General features: G+C 38.8%; 1 protein-coding gene across 3 annotated transcripts; it reads right to left on the bottom strand.

Moving 5' to 3' along the window:
* Positions 1-1,259: 1,259 nt before the first annotated feature.
* TCEANC (transcription elongation factor A N-terminal and central domain containing) lies at positions 1,260-14,238 on the bottom strand. Of its 3 annotated transcripts, XM_062603773.1 has the most exons (3): positions 14,158-14,206; positions 5,120-5,245; positions 1,260-2,566 (listed from the first exon to the last, which is right to left on the bottom strand). In XM_062603773.1, exons 2-3 carry the CDS (start codon positions 5,148-5,150, stop codon positions 1,482-1,484), a joined length of 1,116 nt encoding a protein of 371 aa, XP_062459757.1. In that variant the 5' UTR covers positions 5,151-5,245; positions 14,158-14,206; the 3' UTR covers positions 1,260-1,481. The 3 variants fall into 3 exon arrangements, with proteins under 3 accessions (XP_062459757.1, XP_062459756.1, XP_062459758.1); XM_062603772.1 differs by lacking the exon at positions 5,120-5,245 and having other exon boundaries at positions 14,158-14,238; XM_062603774.1 differs by lacking the exons at positions 5,120-5,245; positions 14,158-14,206 and adding an exon at positions 13,819-13,958.
* Positions 14,239-20,782: the final 6,544 nt, after the last annotated feature.

The raw sequence follows: 20,782 nt of genomic DNA, 5'->3' as shown, positions 1-20,782 counted from the left end.
CTGCAAAAAGCCTGTTAAGCATTTGTAAAAGATACCTCCATTAATGCTAAGTATGCCATTTCATTGTTTATATAAGAGTGAAACTAAACACTTTCCTCTGTGCCTAAAGCATGACTTTGGCAATTTACTGACCCATTTCACCATCTCCAACAAGGAAATTCATTATGAAGGTTATGTGTCCAGACAGTACCACTGATTTGCTGCAAGAGGCAGGCTGGCAGTGCAGATTTATTCTCCACTGCATCTTCTTAGGTCCTTGAGTTGACACACTGATGTGCTCATAAAATCAGGACTCAATGCAAGACCCATTTCCTCTCATTTACACATTTACAGTAACTCAAAACCAGTGAAGAAATCAAAATACAGACACACAGTATGAAGAGAGACTTCTACAGTACAGACCAACAGACAACTGTGAAAGATACCCAGACTCGGGTGGTTCTCCCAGTTCAGAAAAGTCCATTTTAAGTACTCAGCTGAATTTGAAGTCATTTTATATTTTCCAGAAAAAGAATGCTGAGGGGCTTTTTTTTTTTTTTTTTTTTAATAAATAAATGCTCCTGGAATACAGCCAGTGTTGCCTCTGGAACAAAAACACATATAAACACTTCAGCTATTAGAGTTCCTCATATTCATTTTTCTGGGTAATATGCACTATATAAAAACATGAATTTGTTCAGTGCAGGACAGATGTACCAGTTCAAGAGAAAATTTCCATTCAGAAAGTAATTAGTTTCATGCCTTTATTAAACAAAGATAAATTTAATAACATACTTTTTAAAAAATAAATTATTGTCTGATCCTCCATTAATTTCTTGACAGTAACAGGACACATCACCTTACATTGCAAATCTGAACTGCAAACTGGCAAGATTGTCAGAAGTCCTATTTCCCTCCCAACAGCTGTAGAAAGCTGAAGAATTTAATTTCTGCATTCATTAGCTAGCTCCTTCTCCCTCTTTTACACTGTTATTCATTCTTTTTTTTCTCCTCTTAGACATTATCTCTTGAACTTAATAATCTAACACTTACTTGCAAAAAGTCATTTAATTAAGGAGTGAATCTATGCTGAACATTCTGTGAACTGCAGTTTTGGGAACAGTTTGTTGATTCTAAATGAAACTTGCATTCTGTGAAAGAACTCCTGCTGAAGACAACGAAAATCCCATGTACTCATCATCTCCGGGAAAAAAAAACCTGCAACATCTGGAATATTTTTAATGGATTTACCAGTGAATATTCCACTCTCAGACACACTATTACCATTTTTTCCCTTCATTTCTTTACATATTGACATTACTTAAAACCACATAGATTTATTCAAGTCATCTTCAACTATAACTTAGCAATTTTTAAAACCTGTTTTTTCTCTTTTTACTTGCAGTATCTACATAGTACCAATAAAAACAATCTAAACTACAGTTTAAACTGAAATCCCATCTCATATGTGGTTCTAAACTGCTTATTAAAGAGGGATGGCGTTATAAACAAAACCATCTGCTGTGATACCACTGTTCTCCACATTCATTGCAAATAACGTAAGTCAACATTTGTTCATCTGGATTTGTGTTTCTCACCCAACCTGGAAGAAAGAGAGTTCCTCTGGTGATCATAGTGACTGTGCAATCAAATTTTTCACAACGCCTACACTTTATTTTGTTTGTCTGTGTGCCATTAATAACTTGTGGAAGCTGATGTTCCTGAAGAGATGATTCACTGTACAGAGCCCTCAGCTGTTTCAGTTCATCGCTGGCCATTTCCATCACTGTCATCTCGGCAAACGCCTTTGGAGTCAAAGTCCCTGAAGAAAGGTTACGTTTTAAGTGGCAACTTTTAGGGTTCTTCAGGTTAGCAATTTTGCTTCTGATGCAATTTTTATACTTTTTGTCACTTTTAGCATGAAGATCAAAAATACATTTTTCTATTTCTTTAGCAAGCTCTAGCCATTTATCAGTTTCTTCGTCTTTGGCAGAACCAGCCAAAGATTTATAAAGAAGATCTGTACATTTACACCTCAGAGCTCTCATTGGATCCTGCTGCAGACTTGCTTGGTTAGGAAGAAGTTTAGAATCATTATCAGTGTGATGTTCCTCAAAAGAAGAAAGCTGATTCATGCTGCCTTCTGCCTCATTATGTACTACATTTTTAACAGCTTGTGATGGGATCAACATTTTAGAACTAGTAGCATCTAATGCCTCCTGCTGACATGGTTCTTCGGACAGTGATTGTTCTCTAGGAACCTCGCTAAGATACTCAATTTCCTTTTTCACACACACAAAATCTGACTTTTTAACTTGGATCGATTCAACAGAGTTACTCTTGTAAAGTGCTTTCCACCTTGACAGTAACTGCTTTGCTTTCTTTTTTAACTCTGCTGAAGGGCAGCTCTTGAGTACTCTATATACAGCCTTGGCAACTCCTGTCCCCTGAAGATACTCTGTAGTCATATCAACATCTTCAAGTTCTTTAAGATGATATTCAATATCTTGGAAACTGTTCTCAGACAGTAGTTTTTCAATACAATGGGCTCTGTGTACAATGTTCTTCTGCTCAGACATTTTGAAACCTGAAAGCAAAAAAATGTTTATTGTATTTATTGCAGTTATGACATGAATTAATTTTCTGTATATTCTTATGTTTCTTTTTATGATATTTTACACTATTTAATGTTTTTTCCAGCTTTTACCTTAAATGGTGTAGAGCTAGTGGAGCAAATGCAAAATGCAGAGAAGCTTGGGTCCTGGAAAAATGCAAGTGGGTATAGGTAGTCTAACTTGTGCAAGAATACTGCCAAAAAAGAAAGCCTACAGGGACTTCTCCTATAGTAGGGTTAACAACTTAAAAGTAGGGTATGACACTAATATTTAAGGAAAAGAACATGGTCTCTCGAAAACAGTCTTGCATGCACACAACAGATGTTCTCAGGGAGGTTCTCAACTACTGCAAAGTAGATCAATACACAACCACTCTGTTGTATGAGATTACAGGGAGACTTTGCATATTATCCCATGACCCATAAAGCATACAAAGCTAGAAAGTTTAAGAAACCTCACACACTCATATTGTTTTAGTTAGTATTAACTTCTACAGCAGACAGATGAGATACTGGGAATTGGGCAGTTTTGTTTTGTGGGAATTTTTGCTTGGGTTTTGATTGGCTGGTTGGTTGGGTTATTTTCATTTCAGACTTTTTCATCAAGCCTTTGTTAACTTCAAAAGAATAAAATTAAACAGCTAATGTGGGCATGGTATCTGCCTAAAAAACACTGACATAAATGACTTTGTCAAGCACCTAGTGGAGATGCCACAGTTTTCAGGCCTTTTGACAAACTTTTATACATCACCATAACTTGGTATCAGGCGTTTCTTCAATTACTATGCAGTAAGTAGCTGAACACAGTCTATTTGGAGCTGCAAAGTGAAGGTCTGGGGCTACTCTGCAGCAAGTTGAAGTGACCCTGATATAATTTCATGGACCTTAAACCCAAAATGCCACCCTAGTTCCTACATGATGCTCACCTTTCACTTGCTATGCAAGAAATCACTTATATATCTCTTCCAAAAGTTTATCTTTGTAGTTGCTAACAAAGAGGCAAGTCAGACTAATAAATTTTAAACTGAGGTCCCCACTGCTGCCCTTCCAGCCTGGCATCATATTTCAGTTTGATTATTGAGGAAGGGCAGCTCAAAACCAGTGATATCTACAAAATGGTTTCAAAACAGTGAAATCTCAAACTCCCAATTGTTATTTTTGGAAATTCTTTAAAAGTTAAAAGACATATCCCTCTATCTTCTAAAAAGTACCTATTTTCTTACAGCCACAGAATTACTAAAGCACACTTCCATACATTGACATGTTAAATGAAAAGAAAAAGAGGATTTCAGAAGCAGTCTCATGGCTTGAATATTTCCTTTTGATTCCTTTTTATCAAGCCCTTTCATCAAAAAATGCTCAGTACATTGCTGTTGTGAAATTTACACACAAAAAGTGTTAATACTACTAACATTATTCTCCTGTTTGCTGCAAAAGAGAATTGAGAATGTTGAATGCAGAATTGAATGTGTTAAGTGTTCCTCTTTTCTTAGGAGTTTGTCTTCTAAACTTGTGCACAAAACCAGTTTTTTGTCTGAAGTTATACACATCCTGATTCTACCCTAGAAAAAGTCATCTGCCTGATTGGCTGACACAGGGCTAGCTACAGATGTCCGTATTTAAAAGAACTCAAGCAGATTTCTTGCACCATCATTTTTTCCATGATGAAACCTCCTAGAGAATGGGGAGAGAGAAGGAACAAGTGATTCAGCTGGGTGATTCGCATGCTCTGTTGCTTTCTGTAACCACCAGCCCAACTAACCTGTTTTACGCACGACAGAAATAAGTCCAAACTTTAGGTAGAGCCTCAGAGCTCCACAAAGAAAAGGACAGAGACAAACAGCATGAACCATCATCTGTTTCTATAATACTTAACCACTGACCTCCACAATGAATTCACTTAATGTGAATTTAAACTCTCTGCATTCACTTAATGTGTATTTAAACAGCTCCTTCTTGTCTCAACATTTTGAAGTCCTGCAAAACCTCAGTAATAGCTATTACAGGAACTGATTTACTGGTCAAGACATTTCAGAACCAGAGAAACAGGATGCATTTTTCAAATACTAAAGTTGAACTTTATGCTTTGCTATACTGAAAAGTACATATAATTGTATCTAATCATCTGTTCTGCTGCAGGACCACACAGAGGCTGTGAGAGTAGAAAGAGATGTTTTATTATGTAGGGCAGCCATCACTACAGCAGGACAGTTCCCTGTCTCCAGAACACCAAGTAGCTGACCTCAGAAAATGGTGATCTGCTGATTTACTGTTTTTCATGCAAACAGGGCAGAGCTGATGACACAGTTACATGCTCAACCAGTATGATTGCCCTATGCCTTGGAATCAAGAACTCCTCCCAACATACTCCAAATGTAATTTTCTTCAGTTCTTGTATGTATGTATGTAAGTGTTGTATTATGCTACACATACCATAAAATATACTTATCCAAATGCAAGATGACTTCATGAATTCTCAATATTTAGTATACAGGACTATTGACATGCAAAAAAAAAACTACTCACAAAGTGCTCTGTTGGTAATTAGTCCATGCATATGCTTTGATCCTGGACAAAGGTGAGGTATTTTGATCTTTCATAGAGGGCTGTGCTTCACAGAAAGTTTTCTCTCTTACAGCGCAGGGTGAAGATCTGTATGTAAGAAATGATGATTAAAGTCCATGGAGATCATCTGCTTTATGTTAGTGGTCCTTGCTCATGGTTATCCACCTGATCCTAGGCAGCCCACCAGGGTGGCAAGGTGAAAATATACCCATTTGTGTGGCTAATCTCACACAAGAAAATTATATGGCTGCAAAAGTCTCCTTCTTCTCTTCTCTCTCCACAGCTACAAGGAGGCATTGACAGCTGGGGTGACTAACACAAAACCTCTGAGGGGACCTAGAGCCCATACGCTGGCATCTGCAGTAAGAATGCAGCCATTCTGCCACACACTCAGTGAGTTACCTTACACTTATTGGACACTTACAGCTACTCAGAAGGAGCTGATGCTAATTCATCACCCACACTAAGATGCTTTTTCCCTAATAGGCAGAGCTAAGACAACCTGGTTTAGTTTTTTATTTTTTAACTCTATCAGATACATAAAAGGCTGGTTTAGAGTGGGCTAAATGCAGTATATATGTTCTACCTCAGGACTTTTTCCACATGTACGCTAAGGCAATAAATTATTACAAATTTTAAGATCTTATTAGTCATGCATTAACCTTTTCAAGTTTATGCAACGTTAAATTTAAGTTCATAAATGTTATGTCATTTACAGTTACTGTAACTGAAAACAGAATATGGACACCAAAATATAAACAATGATTTTAAAATAACTTTGGAAGTTCAACCACCTAACAGACTATTCACATTTAAGTAAAAACAAGCACTTCTAAGGGAATACTTTCCTCAACATGTACAACATGTAGCAAAGAGGTAGGACTGAGTGACCTGCTCCCTTCAAACTTACTAAGCAAACCCAGGTGAAAATAACAGAAGAAAGTATGTTATCAAAATACATGACAAAATCAGAACCAAATCCTTAATTAATTATTTCAATGGAGCAGGATATCCCCTGGTAACTGGCATAAGCATAAAAAACAGCCAGCAGAAAAACCACTAAATAAAGGTAATAAACATGTCTTTATCAGTGACAACAGAAAGGTTTGTATGGGGAAAGAATTCTTGGAATGGTACAGGCTTTGCTGCGTGTACCTAATTTGCCAAGATCTTAAGATCCTTCAATATGAAAAGTAATGCATAGCTCTGAAATACTAGGCTAACTACTCAATCATAAATTTAATCTCACCTTCCAAATTAAAAGGCAGTGTGGTGGAAAACCAAAACAAAACTGTGCATTTGTTGCCCTATAAATCAAGCAAGGATTGGATTTATCACCAAGGTTGACAGAGACTATTATTTTACAGGATAAGAAATTTAAGAGAGATTCCTCAACTTCTAAATAACATATGCAGTTATGAAATGGCTTACTTTACCACTGCTGCCTTCTTCAAAAGATGAGGCGGAGCTCTTCTTTAATACTGGAATCCCTGCATAGCATTTCATATTAAGTCTGGATGTCAAGCACAAACTTCTCTAATCACACAATGTGACTTCTTCAGACAACTGTAGAAAACATGTTTTTCATGTTCTTGTATGGAGAAACAAGAAATTACTGATACAGTGGTACTACTGGAGTGTATTTTCTAGCTAAAGTTCACTGAGAACTTAGGTATAGCAAGCTGGAGTTCTTTCCTGCTCAGACTCCAGTTCCTTGAACTCTAATGTTCCTGCTGTAAAACAGGGTTTTGGTGTTTGTGGTAGGATTGCAAAGCCTCCACGTATGTATATGCTTTATTTTGTTGCTTTGTACAAAGAATAGTGGAAGGTTGCTACCCAAGATAGCTGCCAGATCTCTGAGTGCCCACTGACAAGGCATTTTTGAGTTTTATGCTGTGTCAAAGAAGCAGAATCACTGATTGAAATACAAACTACTTTTAAAAAGAATTGAGAGGTAGGCATTAAAAATACTCTAATTGTCTACAAATATTTATCATTCTCTCTAGTTCTCAGATAACAGAAGTAAAGTTTACAGGGTGAAATGACCTTCCTAAACTGGTTCAATAGGTCAGCTGCAGAACAAAGATAATGTTTTAAACCACAGCTCTACTTCTTTGACAACTCCACAGTCCTAAGGAGCTGTTCATAATGTTCAAAATTTGAGGGAAGAGAAAAACAAAAAATAAAAATAAAAAAAAAAAAGATAAAGAGGAAGTTGGAAGAAGCCTTAAAACTTTTTGAGTAGAAAGCAAGCGCTTCACAGAAACCAAGCTGCAATTCCAAATGGAAAATTATTTTACCACTTGAGGGAGCTGGAGCATAGCAAACCCATGAGCCTTGTGAAATGTGCATAAGGAGAAAATCCAACCTGTTAAGAAAAAAGACAAAATAATTTCCCTATGACCTTTAGGAGACTTCACATTTTTAGGTACCTATTTGCTTTGGGAAAATAAAACAAAAAAAACCCCACAAACCTGTAAATCCAAAGGTGCTGGGATACAGACAGGAGGGAAAGTGTGCATCCCTTATGCAGTCATTGTCCTGTATATTGCTCTTTCATTCGACATCTTTTGAATTTGGGATCTGACCACTTTTATACCTGATTTGACAATATTTGGCAAATGCTGCTGAACAAATACTTGCTAAATTAACTGAATCACACTCAGCCAGCACTGTTCTGCTGTGTTCTAGTTCCAAGAAGTAAGGAATCCAAGAAGGGAGGATTTGTTTATTCAAATAAGTTACGAAGTTTTTTTTATTGTAGAGATGCAAGAATGAAAGTACAAATGATAGTATCACAATTTTGTGCAGTACAAAATGAACATTCTCATCTCCCGTGCAACTAAACAAGGCATTTCCACCCTGCTTAACTTTAGCAATGCATGAGAACATCTGTTTGAATTCCAAGTATCTATTGAAGGTTACAAGGTAGAAACTGTAATGCTATCATGATGAAGCACTTTCTTGCTAAATCATTAGGTCTCTCACACTGACTGCATCATATGATGAGTCACTCCCGTATACAAGAATAAATGATGGTGATCAATAAAAATCATGTAAGTCAGTTTGCTCCTAAGGAAAAAAAGATCAGTCTATCTCAGTTTAAGATATGGCCATCCTGTAATAATACCACGTTGAATCAGAACTTTTTTAAACAGTAAAATGACTAAGCAGGAAAAAAACAACCAACCAACCAACCCAGACTGAGACATTTGCTATTAACTGCAAAGCCAGTCCCTGAGAAATACACTGTCCTCTCCAAAACCATTTGGGGTTAATGCCTTTTCTCTGCTATATGCCTATCAGTCTCAAAGCCATAACCTATTTTTCCTTAGTACAGGTAACTCCCACTAATAAACCAAGACAAACCCAGAATGTATCCAAGTAAGTATGGATGAATGTTTTAGAAGGGCAGAGAAGGCCAAACACCACTCCTTCCTCATACCAATCTCAAAAGTAGATGATTTTTTTTCTCTAAGGAATCCTATGTAATCAGTAGAAAATCCAGACCACAGCCAACATAAAGATCAGAAGAAGCCAAGTACTCTTAATGGTGCAATAAAACTTCTGCCAAAAATACACACAGCAGAGTCTTGGAAATAGCATATTTCTTGCTTTGGGCAACCTAAATTCCATATAAACAACAAAAAATTATCAAATGCTATTTTAAATTCAGAGCCTAAGTAGAAATCAGAAAATTCTCACAGCCAGCCTCCAGACTCAAAAACATTACTTCACTGTTATCTACAGTGAAAGACACATCAAAGATGTCACCAATAAATCATTTTCCAGGGCTTTTATTTCATCTTGGCAAAAATAAGAGCTCTTCCTGCCTCTCAGCAGGAACCCCTTCCACCCTCACAAATTTCTGAACTATAGAAAAATTGCTTTCTGAAGAATAACCACATGAATAAAACTAAGTTTTTTCTTTAGCTAATAAAGCTAAATACAATAATAACTGAGATGATACAACAGTACTATTGTCAGATGTCAATGACCACTGATACTCACTGACCAAGAGAGTCATCTCTCGGCCAAAGATCAAGAAGCAGCAAATTAAGTGAGCTCAAGATTACTGCAAAACCATTTCTCAAAAATCTTTACTTCACTTGCACAACTCTATCACTGTAATACCAGAGGCAAAGTGCACCTTTTATTCTTTTTAAAACAACAGAATAGAGCCACAGCAATCAAGAAAATGAAAATTAAGGAAGAATACTTTGGAAAACACTGTTTCAAGAAATTCTCAAGGACAATATCTGGTGAAAAAGTTTGTGCATAATGGAAAGTAGTCTGATAGATAAATAGCTTTGTTCTGCATCTTTTACATCATTGACTGCTTGAACTGCAGCACTCTTAACTAATCTGGAGCTATACTGCATCTACCCCGTGTTTCTCTCACTGGAACCATTCTCCCACAGCTTTCTTCCCAAGAGAAGGAGTTTGCAGGGGAGAGAGGGCAGAGTACATTGCATTCATGTGAAGCTGTACACAACAGCCTCTTTTACAAAGAAGACTTTTTAAGCCTGATTTGGAGCCTACCCTAAAGTAGAGTTCTCAGCACATTTTTTTAGTAAGATCAAACATCCATGGATGTAATGAGATTGGAACAGCTGCTGCCTTAACCAGACTGCTTAGCTGCTGGCTTTGTTTGACCTTAGTATATAAGCTGGGGCTCAGGAAAAGACTCCAAATATTACAGCCACACCAGATGAATAACACCTTTGACTTGTCTCATGGCAAAATGTATCTGGGAAATTCTTTACGAACTGAACACATATAGCTGTTTTGAGTTCTAGGAGGTCCAGATGATGTTACAGTGGGCACACACATCCCAGCAGAGATGTTACCTTGCTAACAGATTCTTTTAATAGTTTAAAATTAAACTGATTCTTACTGGGAGGTATTTTAGCTTTTCCTGTATCTTGTCTGCCTTACACCTGTGAATTTTTCCCATTCAATTGCGTGGTTATCCAAGTTAGACAAACACCTTAAACCCTGAAAGTGTTACAAGTAATGTTATTCCACTGATTTGAAATCTCTACCTCTATTGATGTGGTTGACCTTTTTAATAAAATACTTTGAAGGTGTAAAAGAAAATTTACAAAGTTTAGTTTTAACAAGTTACAGATTGCAAGTATCAAGTAAAGGTATCACTAATGTCTTCCACAACAGAATAGCTATACAGGTACATAATACATTCTAATACATCATGATTCAGTGGGGCAATAATAAAATATATCAGAGATTTGTGATTTAAATTTCATCTGAAATTATGTATAAATAACGTGCTTCTATTTGCTTTAAAACTTGCACCATTTCACACAAAGAAAGAGATGGTTTCTCTAAGTATTGCTTACTTCGATCAAGAACTTTTCAGTCTCTCATGCTCTGCCTGCGAGGAGGGGCACAAGAAGCCGGGAGGGAGCAGAGACAGGACACCCAACTCAAACTAGCCAAAGGGGTATTCCATACCACAGCACATCATGCCCAGTGTATAAAATGGGGGGAGTCACCTGCAAGGGCAGATAGCTGCTTGGGTCGGGCAGGGTATCGGTCAGTGCGTGGTGGTCATTCTTCAGTATTAATTAACTTTATTCAAAATCACGCTTTCAAGTTTGGGCTCAAGGTCACACAGATTTTTCATGGGGCTTTCTGTTTTCTCAAATTTTTATGACAAAGCCTTATCAAAGCTAGCAGAGGAATACCTTTTCTCTCAGCCACTTTCTACTACTCGCCAGTATGAGGTACTAGTTGGAGCTTCCAGCAGGTCAAAAGTCAGACTTTTGATATATAGTGTATATCTTTGAAACATGAACTACCCTTTTGTCCACAGGTGACAAATACACATCAGGAAAGAAGAGTGTTGAATGAAATTTAAGCAGATGATTCAGACAAGAATTAATGCTACGCAGCTATGGAAGGGACACAGATCATGGCTTATGTATCTGAATTTCACCGTGTGAAATTATTTTTTTGCACTTTATGAAACTTTTCCTTCATTTTCTACCATTCATGTTTTTCCAACAGCAACAGAATTTAAACCAAAAAGAATTTATTAGTAGCATTGTTAAACTTGAAAGACAATATGAAGATTATGTCATTATTTTCTCACAGCAAGGGGATGCTATACACATTCTTCATCACTCAAGAAACACACCAGGCAATAGCAATATGATTTTACCAGCTTTGTGTCATCATTTATTAATTAACTCTTTCACTCAATATATTTAGGTCTCCTAAACTGTTCATGAATGGATGCAAATGATCATATTTACACTTCCAATCACTTAGGACAGTAAACCAACTGCATAATTTCAGTGATATCTTCCAAGGGGAAGTAGTGACATCTTCCAAGGGGAAGCTGGTTTCTTCAATATACATTAACTGCAATGGCTTACAGAATTAATGCTAACAGTTCCAGCTCGTGAAGCACTCACACGCTCCCTCTTGACACCACTGGGATTGTATCAGACATCTGGACTGCTCCCTCTACTCAACGTTTGTGCACAAGAAGCATTCATAATGCTGTCCTCCAAACACTGGGAAATCATAATTCAAAACTCTCAGTACACTGAGATTGGCTTATATGCTAAAATGCTCTTAGAAGCAAAAAACTGGGACCTGTTCTGCATTTCATTTAAGGCTGTAAGCCTTTAGGGTTCCCATCTTTCCACCACAGACAAAATTATACCAAGTTTATTTTTAAAAAAGCAAGGTTACACAATCATATACGATGTGGCTTCAAGGACCAGTATTTGAAGGAATCAGTTTTGAGCACTCTATTGTAACCGTAGTAGACTGACAATGCTTTTCTTGTTCACCTATAATGGTATCTCATGTGTTCCTGCTTGGTATTAGAGCTCTCCTCCCCTTTTTTCTAACTTCCTTTTGAATTTCTTGTTCATTTACCTAGGTGGAATTAGCTGGGTGGGTTCTTTTAAACCTACTGACGTGAAGGAACTTGCTGTGAGCTGCAGGTTTAAAATTGGCTTTTAAGTGACAGATCTCATCTAACATTCTTGCACATCCACTTATTATTCAGTCTTCATAAATACTGTTTATATCCTCTTGCAAATGTACTGATTTGAAAACTGGACAGCCTCAGTATAAACAAAGCTTTCCTAAGGTGGATCTCAGTACCTATCAGTAAGCTTCTGCATTGGCATAGAAGTCCAAAAAACCAGACTGCCTTGCAGACAGAGCATTTCCTTGACAAAAATGGCTTTAAAGATTATTCTTATTCATATAGAGCTATCAAAAACTTCAATTCTATCACATTACAAGCAAAAGTATATGTTCAGTCTGCAGTGCCTTTTTATGGCAAATTGTGCTGACAAATTAATATAAAAATGGAACATGTAAGTAATAGAAACATGTTTTATCAACTTCTATGAGCTTTTCGTCATTTGTCAGATGAGCACAGACTTTTTATGGCTTTAACATTCAGTTTCTAGTTAAGCCTTGGCTCAGTACTGTTTCTACTTTTCACTGTCAGGGACACGTGTTAGATAGTGCTTTATCATTCTTTTACAGGTTTTCCACTGAAAAATGGTAAACTTTTCCTCTAAAAACAAATCCCTTTTATGCAGAAGACCACATATGTTCCCGACGCCTCTACAGAGAAAGTGTACAAAGGGTATTTGTAAGATATTATTAGATGTGAAATACAACTGAAATGAAATTTTCATTACAAAATGAAATATTACAAATAATATTACATTGAAAAGCGTGAACTAATTGCTTTCTACATTTATGCCAGCATTTCACTTATCTCAAGACATAATGCTGCATGGAGACGTTTATAATAAATATCTAAAAATCTACCATAGTACTACCATACTGCAATTTTCAAGGTCAGCCTCTTCGGTGAGTGGGAATTACAACCACTTATGATACAAATCAGTAGCGAGAAGCAGCCCAGCCATATGTATTTGTCTGAAAGCAGCTGACACTTGCCTGAGGTGGAAGCCAGCCAGCCAGCCACAGATGACAGATTGTCTGGGAGAGGTCTGGAGTCGGCCTCATGATGCCAGCAGCTGATCAGTACCACTATAACCTGCATAGTCACTCTTATAAATTGGGTGGGCCAGTGCACACTGGTACTATGCTCCAAAATGTCCCTCAGTAATGCAATGAGTACACCTAACTGCATGTTTTTACTCCAGGTCATAGAATGGTTACAGCTGTAAGGGACCTTAAAGATCGTATAGCTCCAACTCCTCTGCCGCAGGCAGGGACACCTTCCACTAAGACCAGGTTGCTCAAAGCCGTGTCCAGCCCTTCCTTGAACACTGCCAGGGATGGGGCAGCCACAGCTTCTCTGGGCAACCTGTGCCAGTGTCAAACCACTCTCATAGTGAAGATTTTTTTCCTTATGTCTAATCTAATCCTACCCTCTTTCCCTTTAAAGCCATTCCCCCTTGTCCTATTACTATGTGTCCTTGCAAAAAGCTCCTCTCCAGCTTTCCTGCAGGCCCCCTCTAGGTAGCGAAAGGCTGCTAATCAGGTCTCCCCGGAGCCTTCATTAAAACTGTTTCCTCCACATCCTTGGACACGTGTACTCAAGTCTGATCCACTGCAGTATTGCTTAGGGGTGAAATGTCGCCCCTGCTCACTCTCCTGACACGCCTCATCACAAGCAGCCAGCAGGTACCTACCCACCATCGCGCCCTGCTTCTCAGGGAGTGTTTACCCGATCCCCGTCGGCCGCCGAGGCCCGAGCCGGGACTAGCACCATGCTGACGGGAAAACCGGGCAGGGGGAGAAGCGGGCCGGTTTTTGTCCCACGTGGGCTGAGACTGCGCGGGGGAGACCCCGCACCGCTCCCTCCCGCCGCGCCTCCGGACCTCATCTCCTGTCCCAGGGCCCGGAGGAGCGCCTTTCCGGAATCACGGAGCCTTGCGCCTCACTCCCGCTGCCGCTAGCGACACACGCGGCACAGCTGCCACACAACTCACTGCCTCCACGTACCGCCGCAGCGGGGCTGGAGCCGTTACCTCTGCAGCGGGCCTCAACATGGCACCTCCCTCCTGCTTCCTGCTGCGCGCCGGGGCGCCCTTCCGCCATGTCCGGCGAGCGGGCGGGCCGACCTGAGGGGTGGAGCGGCTGCGCTCTGGCCCCGCGGCTTCCCGTGAGCCCCGGCGGCCGACGAGCTGTGTGGGGCGGGTGTGAAGCCCGAGGCAGAAGCTCGCCTCGTAGGTTGGGCAGACCCGTTTGCTCCCGCCGTGGGTGGTGAGGCCCCGAGCAGAGAAGGCACGTCTCGTTGTCTGAAGGCCATCCCCATCCTCCCTCCTCCTGCAGCGTATTCGGTGTGAGCTCGTATGCTGTCCCCCGGGGCCATTGCAGGGCTGGAAGCACCTCCGAATGAGCCACGGTGTCCGTAGAGCCACAGTAGAAACAGCCAGCTTTCCTAAGCAGCCTCCGGTGGGAAGGCACAGCTTCCACTGGGGCTATTGTCACATTTTGGGTGTTGCTCCCTCTGACATGGCCATGGGGTTAAAGGGGCTCCGTGAACGCTTAGGGTCCTTGTGCTAGGCACAGCCTTACCCTAGTGCACGGCAGTGTGGTGGTGGGAGCCCTGCCATGCTGATGGAACAGGAGCTGGACGCATACACTTTGCAAATAGGGCTTTGGGAGTGCTCGGCTTGGGGGTGCTGGAAAAGCACTTAGGCTTTGCTTAGCCCTGAGATGAATGAAAAAGTAGAGGATATTTATGTGATGTTAAAATTTAACCTCAGTGGTTCTTCAGCAAACACAGCTTGAGAAGGGCAACAAATATGATATAAAGGACACCCTGGACAGGGCTTTGAGCAACCTGGTCTAGTGGAAGATGTCCCTGCTCATGGTAGGAGGGTTGGAACTACAGGAGCTTTAAGGTCCCTTCCAACTGTAACCAGTCCAGGAGTCTAGGCAAGACAGCATGACACAGAAGCACAGGAAGTGGGGTAAATGAGTATCATACCTAAGGCTAATGAAGAACAGAAAAAACAGTAAAACTAATTTTCAGCATTTTGCTCCATTACTTTTGGTGTAATCAGCTAGTCTTTTGGATGATTCTATGACAAACAGAGCTATTAGTATACATAGGGTTGAAAAAAATAAATATAAAAATTACTTCTTAGGGTAACAGCTTTGGATATAATGAAGTGTGCTGGACATACAAGATGCGGCAATAAACACCTAAAAGTTGATGTATTTTAGCCAAAGCAAATATATTTGTTATTGCCTTTATTGCAGTGCTTTCCTCTTTTGTATGTTTTACATAGGCATGCAAAATGATTCTGAAAAAGATTAATACTTTTAAAACTTCAGCTCTACAGCAAACGTACAGGTGTGTACTGGGGTTTGCTCTCAATTACACTAAAAGGTCGGTGTGATACTTTCTTTCGTTTTGGTTTTATTCACAAATGAGGCCTATGTTGCCCTCTGCTGACAGTAAACTGAATTTACCTACCTGCACTTGGCAGGTTCGTTTCAGCATGAATGTCATGTACAGCAGGCACACCCTTTTTTCCCTATTTTCACGTGATGAACATCACCAGTACTAATCATAAAGGGGGAAAAAATAATCCTTGCATTATTGTTTACCGGCTGTAAAAAAAATCACATAAGCAATTATTAAATACTTGTAATGAACCAGTGATCAGTGGTGTCAGACCTCTCCTTGACAGTGCTGCGGTGGCTGCATTATACACTGATAACTGAAGAACCCTAAATGATTGCTAATTCTGTGTAATGCTTAACTCACAATGTATTTGTGACAAACTCAAAAATTCATTAGTGCTTGATCACGTGGTATAGTGGTTAGCCCTGGCTAGCTGGAGGCCTCAGTTGAGATCGGCCTTTCTTTTTGCCTTTTATGGCTCACACAGCAACAAAGTGTGGGACAAAACCTATGCCAAAGAGTCCATAGTTTTATGAAACAAGAGATGAAGAATTTGAAGCAGATGACATGACTGTCCAGAACTGGCACAATAAAATACTAGCAGTCCAAGCCTTCCAGGTCCAAATGTTGTCATCCAGTGGCCTGTCTTATTTTTATATATATATATATATATATTTTTAAGCATTTTTGCAACATACATATGTCATTAGCTCAGCAGCAGCTATCATTGCAATACTCCAGAGTCTGCAGTTAGTCTCGGTCTGGGGCCCCCAGGATAAGGCTCTTGAATGCCTTTTCTCTATCTGTACAATTGTGAGTATGGTACATACAGGATTCATTATACTCTCAGCTGAAAGTGCCTTGCCTACTACAGAGGAATAGGGCTTCCTTGACAGGAAGACACAAGAGGCAGCATGATTTGCTTCTTGTGATTAGCCCTCCTTTGTGCAGGGATCAAAACTGAGGATGCCCCTCCTGTGAGGAGGTTCTCGCAAAGGACAGCTTCTGCATCTCTATTAAGTTGTTTTCTATCTAATGAATAAGAATGATCTAATGAATAATTACTTCAGTTTCCCATTTATAAATCAGAGACAATGTTTTCTCAATTACCCCCAAAGTAAAACAAAACAAAAATATGATAAAAATTATATACCCATTATATTGATGCATATGTTTATATGTGTATTATGATATATGTGTGTATCTCTCTCTGCATGGGGTTTGGGGATGAAATCAGTGCTAGTCTCACAGTGACTACTTCTTTGAGACTTTAGTATTGGCTATGATAAGTACCTGCTTTTCTAAAAACAGGCTTCTATCAGCAAAGTGAGATATTCTGTCAGCTGATAGAGTTAGATGTCCACAGAACTAATTGGAAAAATGTTGGTCAAACAATGTTCATCATAAGGTTCTTGCACAGGATAGTATCAATGTCAAATAAGCTTCCCTAAAATTATTTTTTTTTCTAAGACAATGTCTCTATACAAAGAAAACAAAAATAAAAATAAAATCATTGGATATTATTTATTCTATAATATTATTTTTATATTTTTGTTTTTTAAGCTATGTCATATCACAATGTCATAACAGGCTGCTATTTTATCATATAATTTACTGCTATGTCATATAGTGCCAAAGTACTACAATACATCCTGTTGGACATACTATAAAAATTTAATATTTCAGAGTTCAGATGGGCTTTGCATTTTCTGCATGTGATGTACATAAAAGATAATGTTAGCATAAGAAGGCATGTGAACAGTTCTGGTTTGCAAGGAAGCAGGAAACATCCTGCAAAATTGCCACAATTATTTTAAGTATTAACTTATGCCCATATCCATGAAAGAGATCAGAGTCACTGAAAGCAGAACAATAATGTGGTGATAACATGGTTTCTTTTAATGAAATAAAAGCTTTTTTAAAAATGAGTTTTGAAGATTATGTGTATTTATAATACATTAGCAGTGATATACTGAGATGTACTCCCATTCACAAAATAATTGTAGTGTAGTTATTTGAAAAAAAATGTGTGCACTCCCTTAAAAGAATTTCTTCAATTTGTTTTACAAAGGATAAGCTTTGGCCTGTCATTTTTATTGTTCATTCTTGGAATTGTAACAACTGCCCCTTCAGAATAGTTCAGGTGAAATGTGTTGTGCCGGAAGGACAGGTGGACAGGCATTTCCTCTAAAATCCCTGGGTACCGCCACTGGAACTGCGGTCTGAACTTTCTGAAACATTGTGCACACGTAATGGCAACAGCTGTTCCTTATGGAGAGGATTCAAGGAAACTGTATCCTCCCTGAAAACCTGAAAGGGAGCCGGTAAATGGTCACTTGCTAGAAATGCTCCTAGGCAGGGAGGCAAAGTCACTGTAGCTCTCTGTATAAATCAGTCTGTAGTGAAATCAGATGAATAAAAGATTTGCACCAGTATGGCTGAGAAAAGAATGCGTCTCAGTATCTTCAGCAAAAAGCTTGAATGCCAAAGTTGTGATATGATTAAAAAACTGTTCTTGACTTCTGACTGAAAATCAAAGAAAGGCAGAATTACAAATATTAAAAATACCATTAATCCTATAGAAATAATATTTTTTTCTTTATACCTCATACAACCTTTTTAATAGGTTTTTAAACACTGAATTGACAACAGGATGGTTTTATATTAATTCTCTGTGATAATATGACTGTGAAGACAAAATGAAAGGTAGTGACTCCTAATTAGCAAGGCTTAATGGAAAGGATTTTTTCAGAATTATGGAAATATTTTGGCATGAACTTTAAAACATGATTTTTATTATTGTGTTTCTTGCCTAAAACAATTAGATCACATTATCCTTGAAAATCTAGAAAGCCAAGAATGATTAATCACAGCACTGACTTGACTAACGAAAAGGACCCCAGAGGGCCTAGTGTTTGGAAGAGGATGTTCCCATAGTAGCAGAGCAGCAGCAACAAATGGAGAAACAGGTACTGCATATAGCAAACTAGTGAAATTGGAGGTGTGGGAGGCTACTAGGAGAATATCCTGCAGTGATTTTGAAGGCTTCTTTTCAACTGCTTGAATTCCTGTGGAAGCCCTGAGTGGCCAATGTATTTATGCCTCAATCTCACTGGCAAAAGATTTCATGACTTTGCAGTTGTATCTGTCTCCCATATCCAGCAGACACTAGCCGGATTAGGCATCTGCCTCCCGAGAGGGGAATGTACATCAAAAAGAAGGCTTTCAACTTAGTATGCAATTTGAGGGGAAGTACACAATTATATCTATTCTAACATAAACCCCTGCAAATCATTTCCATCTTGTGTAGGAAGGCAGCTGGGATAGCAGGAAAAGCAGAAGTACACAATAGTTTCAAAGTGTTTTATGGTTTGTTTTTGTTTGTTTGTTTTTTTAATAATGGAATTTATTGATTTAGATACCAAACACTGCAGTAGGAGGAAATGAATATGTTCAGGGAGCAATAAGAACCAGGCACAAGAAAATATCCCTCAGTGTATACCAGCATTCGAGGCTGGCTTTCATATTTTTCCCATGCTCCATTTAGTGACCCTTCTCCCAAGTTCGCTTCCCTACTTGTGGGTTGCCTAATGCCAACTTTCTCCATTGTTTAGTTATATAATGGCCAGTTTCCTTCAGTGGCAAGATCTGTTCTCTCTTAAGAGAGGTGCTCAGATCAAGCAAAATTTGAAAGAATTAAAAAAGAGCCCATAGAAAGAGATACCCTCACTATGGCATTCATTTTTTGGTCCAGTGCTGTATTTCTGTCTGGAGAACTTTCTTCAGTTTGGAGGTTATCTTGTCAATAGGTCTTGAATTTATATTGGTTTTTAGTGTTCTCAGGAAAAAGCCTACAAAATCTGTCTATGGTCTAGACATGTGATTCAGTTCATGAAAGGCTCCTTACCATTGTGTGCAAGTAAGGAAAAAAATTACATAATGTGAGCACTAGAAGTGAATCATTATAATGAAATGAAATGAAATGAAATGAAATGAAATGAAATGAAATGAAATGAAATGAAATGAAACGAAACGAGGACCAAAATATTTTAAAAAGTCACCTCATCTTCCATCCTTAATTATATGTGGAAGAGAATCCTATACAAATCTCATGCCCATAGATTGTGAAAATCTAAGAACTGGGCAATACTCTGGGGCTCTGGCAGATTTAATTTTGTGAGAGTACCTCCCCTCATAGCATTTGAAGGATGTTCATTCACACAAAGAAAGAAGTCTTGGGTGGCTGTCTGTTTCAAGGGTACTGCACAGATTACTTAACTTGAGAAAAGTTTTGTTTGTTTTTTTTCTGCTATACATCCACAGCAAACCAGTCTGATATTGATTACTTAAATATGAATTTGCTGTGCTACCCCTGGGGTTATTTCCATGCACAGTGCTCCCTCCCAGAAAGAAAAAAGAAGAGCTCCCAAATTGTAATGACTACCATTGACTCTGGAAAGAAGTCCATTGACTCTCTGGAAGGAACCAGTAAGTAATTCAACTACAAAGTGGACCTGTGTTCCACCACTGCAGGACATGGTGGACAGCAATGTCAGTACAGGAAATATAGTAAAAATAGATGGGAACTGGGTCTGGACGTAGGGCATTTACATGAATGATCTGCTATTTTGGTTATTTTTAGTGCAGAGCAATTCAAAGGAAATGCAGTCATTGTCAAATCATTTTCCTTATAGTTAGTAGCTAAATTGGAGCAACTGACTATATAGATATAAAGATTATTTATTCCTGGTCCATTACTTTGCAGCCATCCACAATTTATTTTCCCATCCCAGTTTTGTGCACAGTCACCCAGTATCACAATATTCTTTGCAATCACCTTTCAGTTTCATGGGTTTGAACCATGAAGACAAACTTTGCCACCTTGCTATTCACACTTTCACTCACATTTTTAATCAGTTGCAGGCATAGTTGGGCCATTCTGCAGGTGCCCCCTTGCCTCTAGAAAAGGTGACTCCTTTAACATTCTGGCAGTTTCCAAGAACATAAAGAAAATTAGGACTGCCGTATCTTTACATCCTGGGCAGGAAGGTGATGCTAATGAATAATTCACTGTAAGTGAGCATGTGACTTTCTTGAGTACAGACCTGCTCTAGCACTTTTAAAACCTGCTGTGAACATTACTTAGTCTAGAATAAAATTATTACTTGAGGGAGTAATTTTTTTCGGGGTGTTTTTGAAATACAATGTTTCTTATTACTTTATGGCATGTATTTCTC

The sequence above is a fragment of the Pezoporus occidentalis genome, unplaced genomic scaffold (assembly GCF_034315485.1).
Source record: "Pezoporus occidentalis ecotype Australia unplaced genomic scaffold, CSIRO_AGI_Poc_V1 ctg81, whole genome shotgun sequence".
In the NCBI taxonomy this organism is placed as follows: domain Eukaryota; kingdom Metazoa; phylum Chordata; class Aves; order Psittaciformes; family Psittacidae; genus Pezoporus; species Pezoporus occidentalis.
This window is presented reverse-complemented; position numbering and strand designations above follow the sequence as displayed.